Here is a 12306-nt window from a genome sequence, read left to right as displayed (position 1 = left end):
AAACAAATTAAAAAAAATTATAAAACTATAAATTACAAAATTTATAAAAAAAATAGAAAACAAACAAAATCAAACACCAAAATTGTAATATATTATATTATATAATCATAATTTATACTTTTTGAAAAAGGCCAAAAAAAATTATCAAGTTGATGAAAAATAAAACGAAAAAATTATAAATATGAAAAAAATAAGAAAAAATTAAAAAAATATTATAATTTTGGTGTTTGAGTTTTTTTAGTTTTCTATTTTTAATTTACTTAATAAAAAAATAAAAACATTAGTAAAATCATAAATAACTAAAATTACAAAAAAAATAAAAAAAATCAATTAATGATAATGATAACTAGAAACCTAAAATTGCTAACGATAATATATGTGAAAAATCCTTAAGTAAGTTACATGAAGCATAACATACGTGTTTGTAAAAACATGAGAAAAAAAACTTTAATGTATTTTTTTTGTTTGAAAAAAAAAATCTTAAAGTATTAAACTATAAAAAACATATTTTCTATTAAAACCCCTTTTTATTAAATTATTAAAAAAATAATTTTGATCTGTAGTTGTAAAAAGTATAGGGTTACAATAAAGGTCTTTGTAGTATTTTATATATATATTTCAAATTTGGTCTTTTGGTAAAATTGTCATTTAAAAAAAAATTAATTGGTTAAAAGTTAGTTTTAACGATTGAGAGACTATACACATTATATTTGGAAACGTTAGAGGTCACCGGTGTTACCCTAATGAAAGATATCCTTAAGTTGCTACTTTTTGCAAATACATATACCATTTATGAAATTGTCTTATCCTTACAACAACTCTTATAAAGAAGGTCATTCAAATCAATATAGTTCAAAATAAATCATATATCTTGAATTATATTCATTTGAAACTCCTAATTTTTCAACTTATATTATTTAATTGTTTGGTTAGTTGAAATGATTGTCTATATAAAAAGATTATTTCATACTTGGTTATTTAAAATGAAAGAAATAGGTGAATGATAAAATATGCTAGGGAAAAACTTTTTCATTTATGATACTATAACTCAAGATAAGTGACTAAATGTAATGGCCATATGTGAATGATAAAACATAAATGACTAAACGTGACTAAATGAAATGGCCATATTATAACTATATTTTTTTGTATATATTTAGTCACTTATGTTTTTGATTTTGTACACATATGAACATTACATTTAATGGTCATATATATACAAAGTAAAAAACATAAATGACTTAATGTGTACAAAAAAACATAAATGACTAAATATATACAAAAATATTCATAAGTGACTAAATATATACACAATCTAAACTATGTTACATTTTAAAAGCATTATCCCTTTAGTCAACCAACCCCCATAGTTTTGGTGTCTGTTTCATGTCTAGCTTTTTTAAACATTATACAAAGAGATATATAACAATTTAAGAGAAATGACTTATGTGGGTAATTAAACTATTGCCTTTGTATTCATTTGGTCATTTTCCTATTTTTTTTTTTTTGTATTTGATTTATCATTAAACTTGTTGTAGGTGTTCACATAAACCATTGAAACCGATTATTGAAGGTTTCCGACAATTTCTTATCTCCGTCGACTCTTTAGCCGTCTTCTCTGGCGAGCCTCCGGCAAAAATGAGTTTTCTGACGGATCCTTGGGTCTCGGCTGGATGACTTACAACAGTAGCAAGCAGCAGGGGGTGGTGATGGTGGTTTACCGGCGGCAAAAGGGAGGTGACAGTTGGGTTCCAGTGATGGTAGAAAGAGGTGGCAGGTGGCTTGCTGCCTCGTCCCTTCTTCGTTTTTCTGGCACAAATCGACAGAAGGGAGAAAGGGGAGGGTGGAGAACGCTAAGCAGAAGCATCGACCGTGGGTGCCGCTTGGATGGCAGTTGAGAAAAGTCCGCCGGAAAAACTCAGTTTTGCCGGAGGCTTGCCGGAGAAGACGTTCGGAGAGTCGCCGGAGATAAGAAATTGTCGGAAACCTTCAATAGCCGGTTTCAATGGTTTCTGTGAACACCTACAACAAGTTTAATGGTAAATCAGATACAAAAAAAGGAAAATGACAAAATAAATACAAATACAATAGTTAATTACCCACATAAGTCATTTTCCCAACAATTTATATCTATGTGGATACAAGCTTTGTTTCTATAATACTATCCCTTTCTATAGATAACACCGCTTGATTATATTTTTATACCCTTAAATCATTTGTTGGCTTGACAACCTAATAACCATAGTATATTTTGCTTAGGGTTTTGGCACCGTAGCACAACAAAGTTTGAGAAATTTACACATTTAGTTATTCGTGTATATTTTTTTTGTACAATAGACCATTAAAATTAACTTTTACCTATTAATTGCACCATACAGGTTGAACCAGTTACTTTTATGATGTGACATTTTAAATTGAATTTCTTTATATCTTGGCACCTAACTTTTGTATCAATCAATAACAAACACTGTTGAAAAAGCGTCAAATCGGTGGTAACTTGTGGTGAAATGAGGGATGTTATCAACACTGATAAATTTTCTAAAAGCCTGTTGGCGACCCTCCAATCGTTACCCATACACCGGTTTCGACACAGCCAGAAAACAAGACAGACTTCTTTGGTATAAAGACCTCGACCACCATTTAAATGGCGAGTTCTCCATGGTTGTTGTTCAAGACAATATGTTACTCGAAGATCAAAGCTAGATTAAATCCGGTTCTTTAAGCTTTCTCGATTTTGGCTCCTATGGAACTTTTATCGGTGTCTACGACGGTCATGGCGGGCTCGAAACATCGCGTTATCTCAAAGAAAACCCAAATCAATAAATTTGCTAGTAAGTAAGTAGAATATGAAATTGATGCTATTTAGTGTGGGGATTTTTAGGGTTTACTACAGAACAATAGTCGATGTCGACTGATGTTATACATAAGGCAATTCAAGCAACTAAAGATAGGTTATTGTCGATTGTTGCTAAACAATGGATTGTGAAACTGCAATTGGCTGCTGTTGCATCTTGTTGTTTATCTGGTGTGATTTGTAATGGTGTTCTTATATTGCAAATACCGGTGATTCACGAGCTGTTTTAGGGAGAGTTGTGAAGTCGATTGTTGAAGTTATTAGGATTCAACTGTCGACTAAACATAATGCGAATATTGAGTCTATTAGACAGGTGCTTCATAGATTGCATCATGATGATCCTGAGATCGTTGTTTTGAAACATAATGTTTGGCGTGTCAAATGGCTTATACATGAATCACAACCACCTCCCACCACCACCATTCATCTTCCCCTAAACCACCACCCACAACCTAATCAAAAGTAAAATTAAATCGATATTGTAGTGGGGGGCGATTACAGTATCAATCATCCTCTCGCCCACCATGACTGGCAATGATCATTCTATGGCGAAAGACAGTCTATCTTGGGTCGGCGACGATTAAAGGATAAGAGAGGCAGAAGGGATCCGTGAAGAAGAATAAGGAATCGGATGCAAACGGGATGGTAGGAGGGTAATTATCTAGTTCTTTTTTTTTTTTTTTTTTTTTTTTAAGTTAAAAATAAATAATTACCTACGTTGACAACTTACTTCAATTATCACATGTGAAAACTAAGAATGGTAACTTAGAAACAGGTAGAAACGAAAGCGATTCCCATATATATATATATATATATATATATATATATATATATATAACATGTAAAACGATACTTTAGGAACTTTATGCGAAAAAAAAAACTTGACTGACTAAATGTGTAAATTCGTCAAACTTTTTGTTGTGCTACAGTGTCAAAAACCATTTTGTTTTTGTTTTTTTTACAACAGCGATGTAGTGCGAGAAGTGTTTGTGTAACGTTTGTCATCCAAGAAGCGGTTTCATTTGACCACTTAGACAATCTTACGACTTACAAATATCCAAGGTTCTAAATAACGTTAGATATGACTTGACGACAGTTTCAAACATCATGGTTTTACTAGCCATGATAAATCATGTTGTTTGTAAGGCGTGACTATATATATAATGCTGCGATTTTTTGATAAAAAAATTCAAAAAAAAGTTTTCTGATGTCTTGGTATTTTTTTTATGCATTTTTTATAATTTTTACGGTTTTTTTTGTTTTCCAAATAACCATTCCCTATAGGTTTGGGTTGTATGGAAAACAAAAAACCCTAAAAATCATTAAAATGCATAAAAAAAATACATAGAGATCACAAAACTTTTTTTTGAATTTTTTTATCAAAAAATCGCAATTTTTAGGTCAAAATCGCTGAAAAAAAATTTTGAAAGTTTTTTTTTTTTTTACAAAAAAAAAAAAAATTGATTTTTTTTTCCAGCGAATTTGTATAAAATGCTGCGATTTTTTGATAAAAATTTCAAAAAAAAGCTTTGTGATGTCTTGGTATTTTTTTTATGCATTTTTATAATTTTTAGGGTTTTTTTAGGGTTTTTTTGTTTTCCAAATAACCCTTCCCTATATATATATATATATATATATATATATATATATATACTCTCCGTCCCAAAATAATAGTCCACAGATAAGAAACATACAGTTTAAGAAAACATTAATTATCATTAACTTTATTAAATGAAATGACAATCTTACCCTTATGTTGCATTTGATTCTATGGTAGTTGCATTTAATTTTATGGTAATTTAACTAATAATGATGGGTATTATGGTAAAAGACATATTTATTTTTAGAAGTAGACAATTATTTTGGGACAAAGCAAAATGAAACATGAACTATTAATATGGGACGGAGGGAGTATATATATATATATATATATATATATATATATATATATATATATATATATATATATATATATATATATCGTAAGGAGACCTTTTGTTAAAATGTGTCGGCATGTACAAGCTTTGGAGCCATGGCGTGTTAATGAGTTTTTTAAAACCTTTCAAATATCACATCCAACAACCAAAGTAGATGATAGTAACATTGAAAAGTTGTCATATCAGATAAACTCTGAGTGGATCAGTTTGTTACTAAATGTAACGCCCGTGTTTTTGGGCTATGCATTAATGACGATATAATAGTCTAGGTCAACAATTGGAACTCGTTTTGAAGTAATAAGAATGAATTGTCTTAATAAAAGTTGTAGTATATGTTACAAGGATTCCGAATATATAAAGAATGCCTAAATCCAAGTTATAACGAAGAAGTTATGACCTGCCGGAGTTTCGCGACAGAACCGGCACGACACAACGCGACGTAAATAGTGAATTTACGATAGAGCGATATTTGGCTTTAGCGATCTAAATGAAAGTCGTAGAATACGTTAAACCGAGAGCGTGCATAAAGAGAACGCCCAAATCTGACTTCGTATGAGGAAGTTATGATTTTTCTAAGTTTCAGCTTAGAGGTATGCAACCCAAATCTCGAAATTGACATCGAGTGATCTTTAGCCGAAACAATCTAAACGAGAATCGAAGATCTCGTCGATAGTAGTCCACAGGTAAAAAGACAGAGGAAAACGGACGTCAGATGAAGTTATGAATTTCTAACGGAGTTTTCCTGTCCCGACCTACTAAAAATAATATAATAAAAATAAAGTCAAAATTAGCCGACGGAGTCTAAACGAGAGTTGTAGAACATAACCTCATCTACGCGTGGATATAAAGAACGTTGAAAACGGAGCTCGTATGCAAAAGATATGAATTTCTGAAGTTCGGGGCACGAACCCCGACACTGTGTCAGAGCTCACGACGTGAACATAAGGTTCACGACGTGAGCTCAGAGATGACGTCTCCTGGAGCCTGACAGACCCAAGTTGCGATGACGCACCTGATGACGATTGAAGTCACGATGTGAACTTTTTGTTCACGACGTGAATATCGAAAATCCAGCCCTATAAATAGAAGTCGAGGGCAGCCGGATTTGGTTGCTACTTCACTCATTCTCTCACTCTCTATACCCTCTCTAGCCATCTTTTAACCCCCCGAAGTCCTGGTATCATCCCCGATACCCGAAGCGAGTCCCGACGCTCCGAAGATCCCGAGAAGAAAAGAGTTTCAAGCCGAAGCTCTGCCCGCGAGAAGCCCGGTGTGTTAAGATATCCCGGTTACATCAAAAGAATAGTACTTGAAGAGCCGTAGTGCTGTCCGAGCATTGTCTAATCAAGTGAGTGTATAGTCACTTTCATCTTACACATATATATGAAGTATTTTATAAAATACGTGTTATGTGTATATATATATTGTTTGTATATATATATTGTTTGTTTATGGACTTAGTGTCTTATATATGTGCGTTGGTAGCTATGGATTTAGTACCATATAGATGAACATTGGTAGCTATGAACTTAGTACTTTGGCAGCTATGGATTTAGTGCTTGTTGTATAAACCTCAGGCATCGATGGACTTCGTGCCTATTCCTTAGGTCAATCCTTAGGAATGAAGGATAGATGATTCTTAGGGTAGATCCTTAAGATTAAAGAAGATAATGGAGATGGGTAATTGAGTTGATTGTTTGATGATTAAATATAATAAATATATTATTGTGGGTTGAAAACCCTATATGCTCACCAGGCTCCCAAGCCTGACCCACTCAGTTTTTCTGTATTACAGGTAGTGGAACAAGAGCATAGTTGGACGATGACGAGGGATTTTGGATTATAGGCCGGTAGATATAAATAAATGTTGTAAGGCCTATATGGTACTGTTTATGCTTTTGGTCTGTATCAGAACATGACATCCTGAGATTTTGTTATGAAATGGAAAATATATTTCTTTAAGAAATGATTTGATAAAATTCTTATCATATTTTGTTTTGGGAACAAATTTCGCAACACTTTTAATCAAAGGATTACTCTGATTTTATTTTAAAAAACATAAAAGAAATCGGTCTTTTCTGGCCATGAAAATTGGAGATGTCACACTAAAATTAATTGTATTTTCAATTTTTAGGTTTATGTTCATATACTTTTAACCTTGTTTTTTATTTTGTATTTTAAAACAAAATATAATAAAAACAGTTATTTGGTTGAGTTACATTTGAATTTAATAAAAAAAGGTCCGATTTTATTGGATAATAAACTGGATTAGAAAAAAATGATTTTATCTAGATATACATATTCATTCAAAAACCAAAAAAAAAAAATAAATAAATAAAAAAAATAAAAAAACCGAAACTTGTCCGACCCATAACATCAAGTTTTTCATATCATTTTACTCTCACAATATTTTATAAACCAAACCACATATATCATTTTCACAGAGATGGATGTCATACCACACTCACCACATTATTGCAGTCGTCATCGCCACATCACTATGTAGTGGTGGGGCCATACAACCCCTTACTATATATTTTTTTAATTTTTTTTAACCGAATGTAATTTAATAAAAACGAAATTTTATAATATTAAGAAAAGGAAAATATTTTATTAATTTAATTGAAACGATTACAATGATAAAACGATAATTTAAACAAAACGACTACATAGTAAATACACCGATTACAATAAAACGACTATAAAATACGACTAGGTGTAATTTTTTTTCATGATATCTCCTCTAGCCCTCAAAACCATATTGAGCTCGTTGCCGGTGAGATGATCGATCTGTTTTGTTAAAAATTCCAAATCATGTGTGTTTTTGTTTCTCCTCACAACTTTTTTGTTTCACCTCACAAGTTTTTTGTTTCACCTCTCACGCGTTCTTTTTCTCTTCCCTCTTTTCTTTCTCAAAATTCAAGTGACGCTCGAAATTCAAATTATAAATTTCAAAACTAGATGCGACTTTTTGAATATCAAAGCCACTTCCAACACCTGATGTATTTGATGAAGACTTTTCTTTTTCGCTCTAACTTGCCCCATCGGTAGCACTACTTCTTCTTCAGGTTCGAGCTCATCCACACTGTTCAAATCATCCTCAATATACGCATCCAATGAAGTAGTGTAACTTGTCTCTGAAACTTTTGTTCTTTTCTCTTCACCTTCTTCTTCTTCCCCGTACTATATTATCCATTTCGCGGATGCGGATAAAAATCTCCAAACATCAATAAATTTGAAAGACTTTTTAATATCAACAAAATATATTTTAAGCGTCGTCTCGAAAATTTGTTGATTGTTTTCCCTGCTTTTCCGTTGAGTAAGCAAGTTCTTGTAAATGTCGTTGAATTTAGTAACCGACTTGTTCATCTCTCGAAACTTGCTACAACATTGGTGTTTTATACGGTATTCCCCACGACCCATAACACTAAGAAACCGCTTTAAAATGTGTCACTAACAATGCTCATCTTTTTGTGCATTTCTGGTTTGTGAATCCTCAGAAATGTTGACCCATGACTCGACTAATGTCATATCTTCACCCGGTTACCATTGTTGAGCCGGAGCCTTCTCTTTTACCAAAATCAACGCTTTTCCTTTCCCACGCCTTTTGCGGTTGGATGGTCCTGCTTGTGTTTCGTGAACGTCGGGTTGATTTTCGGTTACCGGTTCAGGATCGGGTTGTGTTTCCCAAATAAATTCAACATCAGGGATATATCCGAGAAGCGGGGAAAATTTTTGAAACATGTTTGAGCTTAGAGGTTGCATGGGGTAATAGTAGACTTGTTGGGGACGGAGTTGGGGTGAAATCATGGATAGATCAAGTTGGGGTCGGTATACCGACGTATCCAACGGTCGAACATTTGGACGCGATTTGCCCCGAGCGGTAAATTAAGGATTGTTTAGATTCATTTTTTTGAAAGAAAAAGGTTTGAAAACTTGTGGAATTGAAAGTGTTGTGTGTGATATATGTGTGACGTATGGTTTTAATTTATAGTTGAATTATTAGGAAAATAAATACTTGAAAAAGTGACCATTGTCAACAGTCGAATGGCTCAGACGGTCCAAATCAACCGCGGTAAGATCACCACTCGCAGTAAGTATCTCGAGTGCGGAAAAGGGCGGTTAGAGTTGTGTTCGCCGCACACTGCGACGCCAAATCAACTATTGCAGTGTGCGGTAGAAGGTGCATCAACCGACCTCATTGCTTTTATAAAGATCCAAATGAGTTCAAGCCATCCCAAATTAAAACCAGTTCCACCCGATCTAAAATCAATCCTACTAGTGCATAGGATCAAACTCACTCCTCTACAACTCCACATTTTCAATCTTAACCCTAATACCTATGTGACATCCTCAAATTCAATCATTTTTTAAACCAATTTAAGCTTAAGTTTTAAACAAAAAAACTATTTATTTAATAGCAAACAATTGTTATTTCAAAACCTCAAGGGATATCAACAAACGCAACAAACGATAAGTATAAACATAAATGAAAATAGCCTACGTGATAAAGAAATACTAATATAAGCAAATATTGCAACTAATTAAGCATCAAATATTACACAAAGAAATGTAAAAAGGTCTATATACCATCCCGCGAGTGGGAGAACTATCTAGAAATTGTCAATGCTAACCATCCCAACCCGAAAATCTCACAAATTCTAGCATCATCATTCATCCATAACATCAATTCAACTCATCCACTCTGATTCAAGCATCATCCCTAACATCTCATAACATGCAGTATATCTAAGCATGCAAACATTTACTTATTAACTTATGTATCTCTCATTCTTTTCTTCATTTTCATGTGTTAGCTTAGCTGTAAGCTGTGTGCCTAGAACTATTCACTTCACAAATGTCTGATTTACAACTTCAGCACTAATCCAAAACAAATTTCAGCACAAACAGTACAAGGCAATCATCATAGACACAGAGGTCCTACTTTTACAGGAAGAGAACCATCTTAATCAAAACACTATTTCATGTTCCAAGTTTCACAAAATCAACTAATCCAATATGATTTCCCTTCTTGAATATTCAACAAAATCAAATACCAATTGAAACTAATTTTGCCAGCTCCGACATTCATTCTAGTAAATTTATAAGCCAAGAAAAAATAGTAACTAATATTGCCATTTTTCAAACAGATCAGGAAAGCTAACCTTATTCTCAAAATGACTCTCTATGATGCTACCACGATGCTTTCTTAACTCCGTGCAAAAGACCCCGGGATGCTAAATCACGAAACACGATACGAGAAACTCGAAACATCTGATAAACGGCACGAGCACGACCAGTAAAAACACACCGATTCATTACCCGAGTGAACGAACTGTTTCTCGGCAAATCAGCCAACTTACAACGATGTTTCTCCCGCACGTCATTTGGAAGATCAGTATCTTTGGACAACGCTTTGTACAACTTTCTCCTCAATTCGTACTTCTCAGCGAGCAATCTGCGTTTCTGATCTTGTATGTTTCGTTTATCCGACATCTTGGTAGAACTCATGGTAAACCTACTTACTCTTGTTGATCAGATACTAATTGTCATACAAATCAAAATTACACAAAATATATGTTAAAATCAGAATTTCTGATTGAAACTTTATATATAAAATGGTCCTCCTAAATCCTATGCTTGAAAATCAGAAGAAAGAAAATAAGATGAAACAGATGAAGGTTCATGTCTGGTACTCTCCATTCAGAAGAAACAAAGCAGGAAAAAAAAAGATATGAGATGGTTGCATGTGGAGTGGAGTTGGTGGCTGCAGCGGCACTCCGACGGGGGGTGGCTGGCCGGAGACGAAGTAGGGAGCTTGGTGACGAGGTGACGATGTTTGATGAAGAGTGCAAAAGAGAAGAAGGAAAGATGCGAGGTTTGGGGCACAATTGTCTTTCCTACCCATTCATCTAGAAATATATGGTTTTGGGGATTTGTGAGAAATACCTATTTTTTGTGCAAATCAAATAGTCTTTTCGACCCATTCAGTCAGAAAGGTTTGTTTGGACCTGGAAAGATGTATATCAAACGGGGCCTAATTTTTTTGACGAACATGATCCTTGTGGTTTCTAAAACATGCATGGATGGTGTTTATCCATGTACAAAGACTTTTTTTTTACCCTTATTATATTATTTTACCTTTTGTTTTGTTTAAATACAATTTACAAAAAAAAAAAAAAACACCCAACCTACCCTACCCTACTTCTTTCTTTATGTTTTTCTCTCCTCTTCTTCACCCTCCCTCACCTTCTTAGGAGGCAACCTCAATATCGACAACATCAAGACCACCACCAGCTCCAATCCAGTTCATTTGTTCCATTGTTGCCATCATCTATTTGCATCATCATCTTAAATATCGACATGCGATTAGGATGTAGTTGGGGAGGCTACTGTAACGTCCCAAAATTCACGACCGAAAATTTCATTTTTGATTTAACAATTCATAAAACAATTTATAGAAAACAACATCGAATTATCTTATTTCATAAAACCATGGATCATATGTCTCAAAAGCATGTCATCAGACAATAATAATGTCAGAGTACAAATCCCAAGAATCTTATATGCGGAAAATCGTGTATGTGTGATGCGCTGCTACCGTGCCGACTCTTTTCCCTTCGAAGAAGAAGGACCTGAAACAAAAACTGAAAACCGTAAGCACAAAGCTTAGTGAATTCCACCATTATACCACATACCATATAATCACATAATGCCTGGCATATCTGGGTGCTGGCCTCCCCTTCGGTCTCTTTCAACCGGTAACTGCCTAGCATATTTGGCTGCTGGCTTCCCCTTCGGTCTCTTTCAACCGGTAACCGGGGACTATTTCACCCCCTACTACTACTACATAATACCCTAGCATAAACATATAAATCATATACAACCTAGCATATCTGGGTGTTGGCCTCCCCTTCGGTTTGTTTCAATCGGTAACCATAGACTATTTCACCCCTACCACTACCACATAATATCATAACATACTAGCACAATAAGCATAAAAAATAGTGGCAAACCAGACAATTATCACAAAGACAATCATCTCAACTATAATCACCTACTAGTGGGTCGACATTGGTGCCTTAGACCCACTTCTATTGGAAGGTAACTCACCTCGAATGTCGTGTAGTAGCTGTATTGTCCTCGGGCTCTGGGATCAACTCCTCTCAAAATCCTACATATAATAATCTCCTTTAATTACCCTTTCATACTCATAACCCCTTTAAGGGTGAACTCTGCTCAATGGTCAAAGTCAAGGTTAACATCCTGGTTGAATCAACTCGCCGAGTTGATCCATCAACTTGTCGAGTTCCATGATCCATAAAACCCTGAAATCTCGATCCTACTCGTCGAGTTCTTTCATGAACTCGTCGAGTTCCATGATTCATAAAACTCTGGGAATCTCGATCCTACTCGTCGAGTTCTTTCATGAACTCGTCGAGTTCATCCTCATAGCATAGTCGAGACCTTTTACTCACAACTCGCCGAGTCCCTCCTTGAACTCGTCGAGTTCCT

General features: G+C 34.3%; 1 protein-coding gene and 1 pseudogene across 1 annotated transcript; one reads left to right on the top strand and one right to left on the bottom strand.

Annotated features, from left to right (window-relative positions):
- The first annotated feature begins 2467 nt into the window (after positions 1–2467).
- LOC145136888 (putative protein phosphatase 2C 60 pseudogene) lies at positions 2468–3638 on the top strand (annotated as a pseudogene).
- A 6346-nt stretch (positions 3639–9984) lies between these two features.
- RPS14 (mitochondrial ribosomal protein S14) lies at positions 9985–10287 on the bottom strand. Its single transcript, XM_079072972.1, has one exon. The coding sequence runs from the start codon at positions 10285–10287 to the stop codon at positions 9985–9987; it is 303 nt and encodes a 100-aa protein (XP_078929098.1).
- Positions 10288–12306: the final 2019 nt, after the last annotated feature.

This window comes from Lactuca virosa, chromosome 9 (assembly GCF_052849685.1).
Source record: "Lactuca virosa cultivar CGN04683 chromosome 9, Lactuca_virosa_CGN04683_v6, whole genome shotgun sequence".
NCBI lineage: Eukaryota > Viridiplantae > Streptophyta > Magnoliopsida > Asterales > Asteraceae > Lactuca > Lactuca virosa.
This window is presented reverse-complemented; position numbering and strand designations above follow the sequence as displayed.

What these genes read in the sequence shown, in the direction of transcription:
- RPS14 (XM_079072972.1), bottom strand. Translation starts at nt 10,287, where the DNA reads ATGTCGGATAAACGAAACATACAAGATCAGAAACGCAGATTGCTCGCT.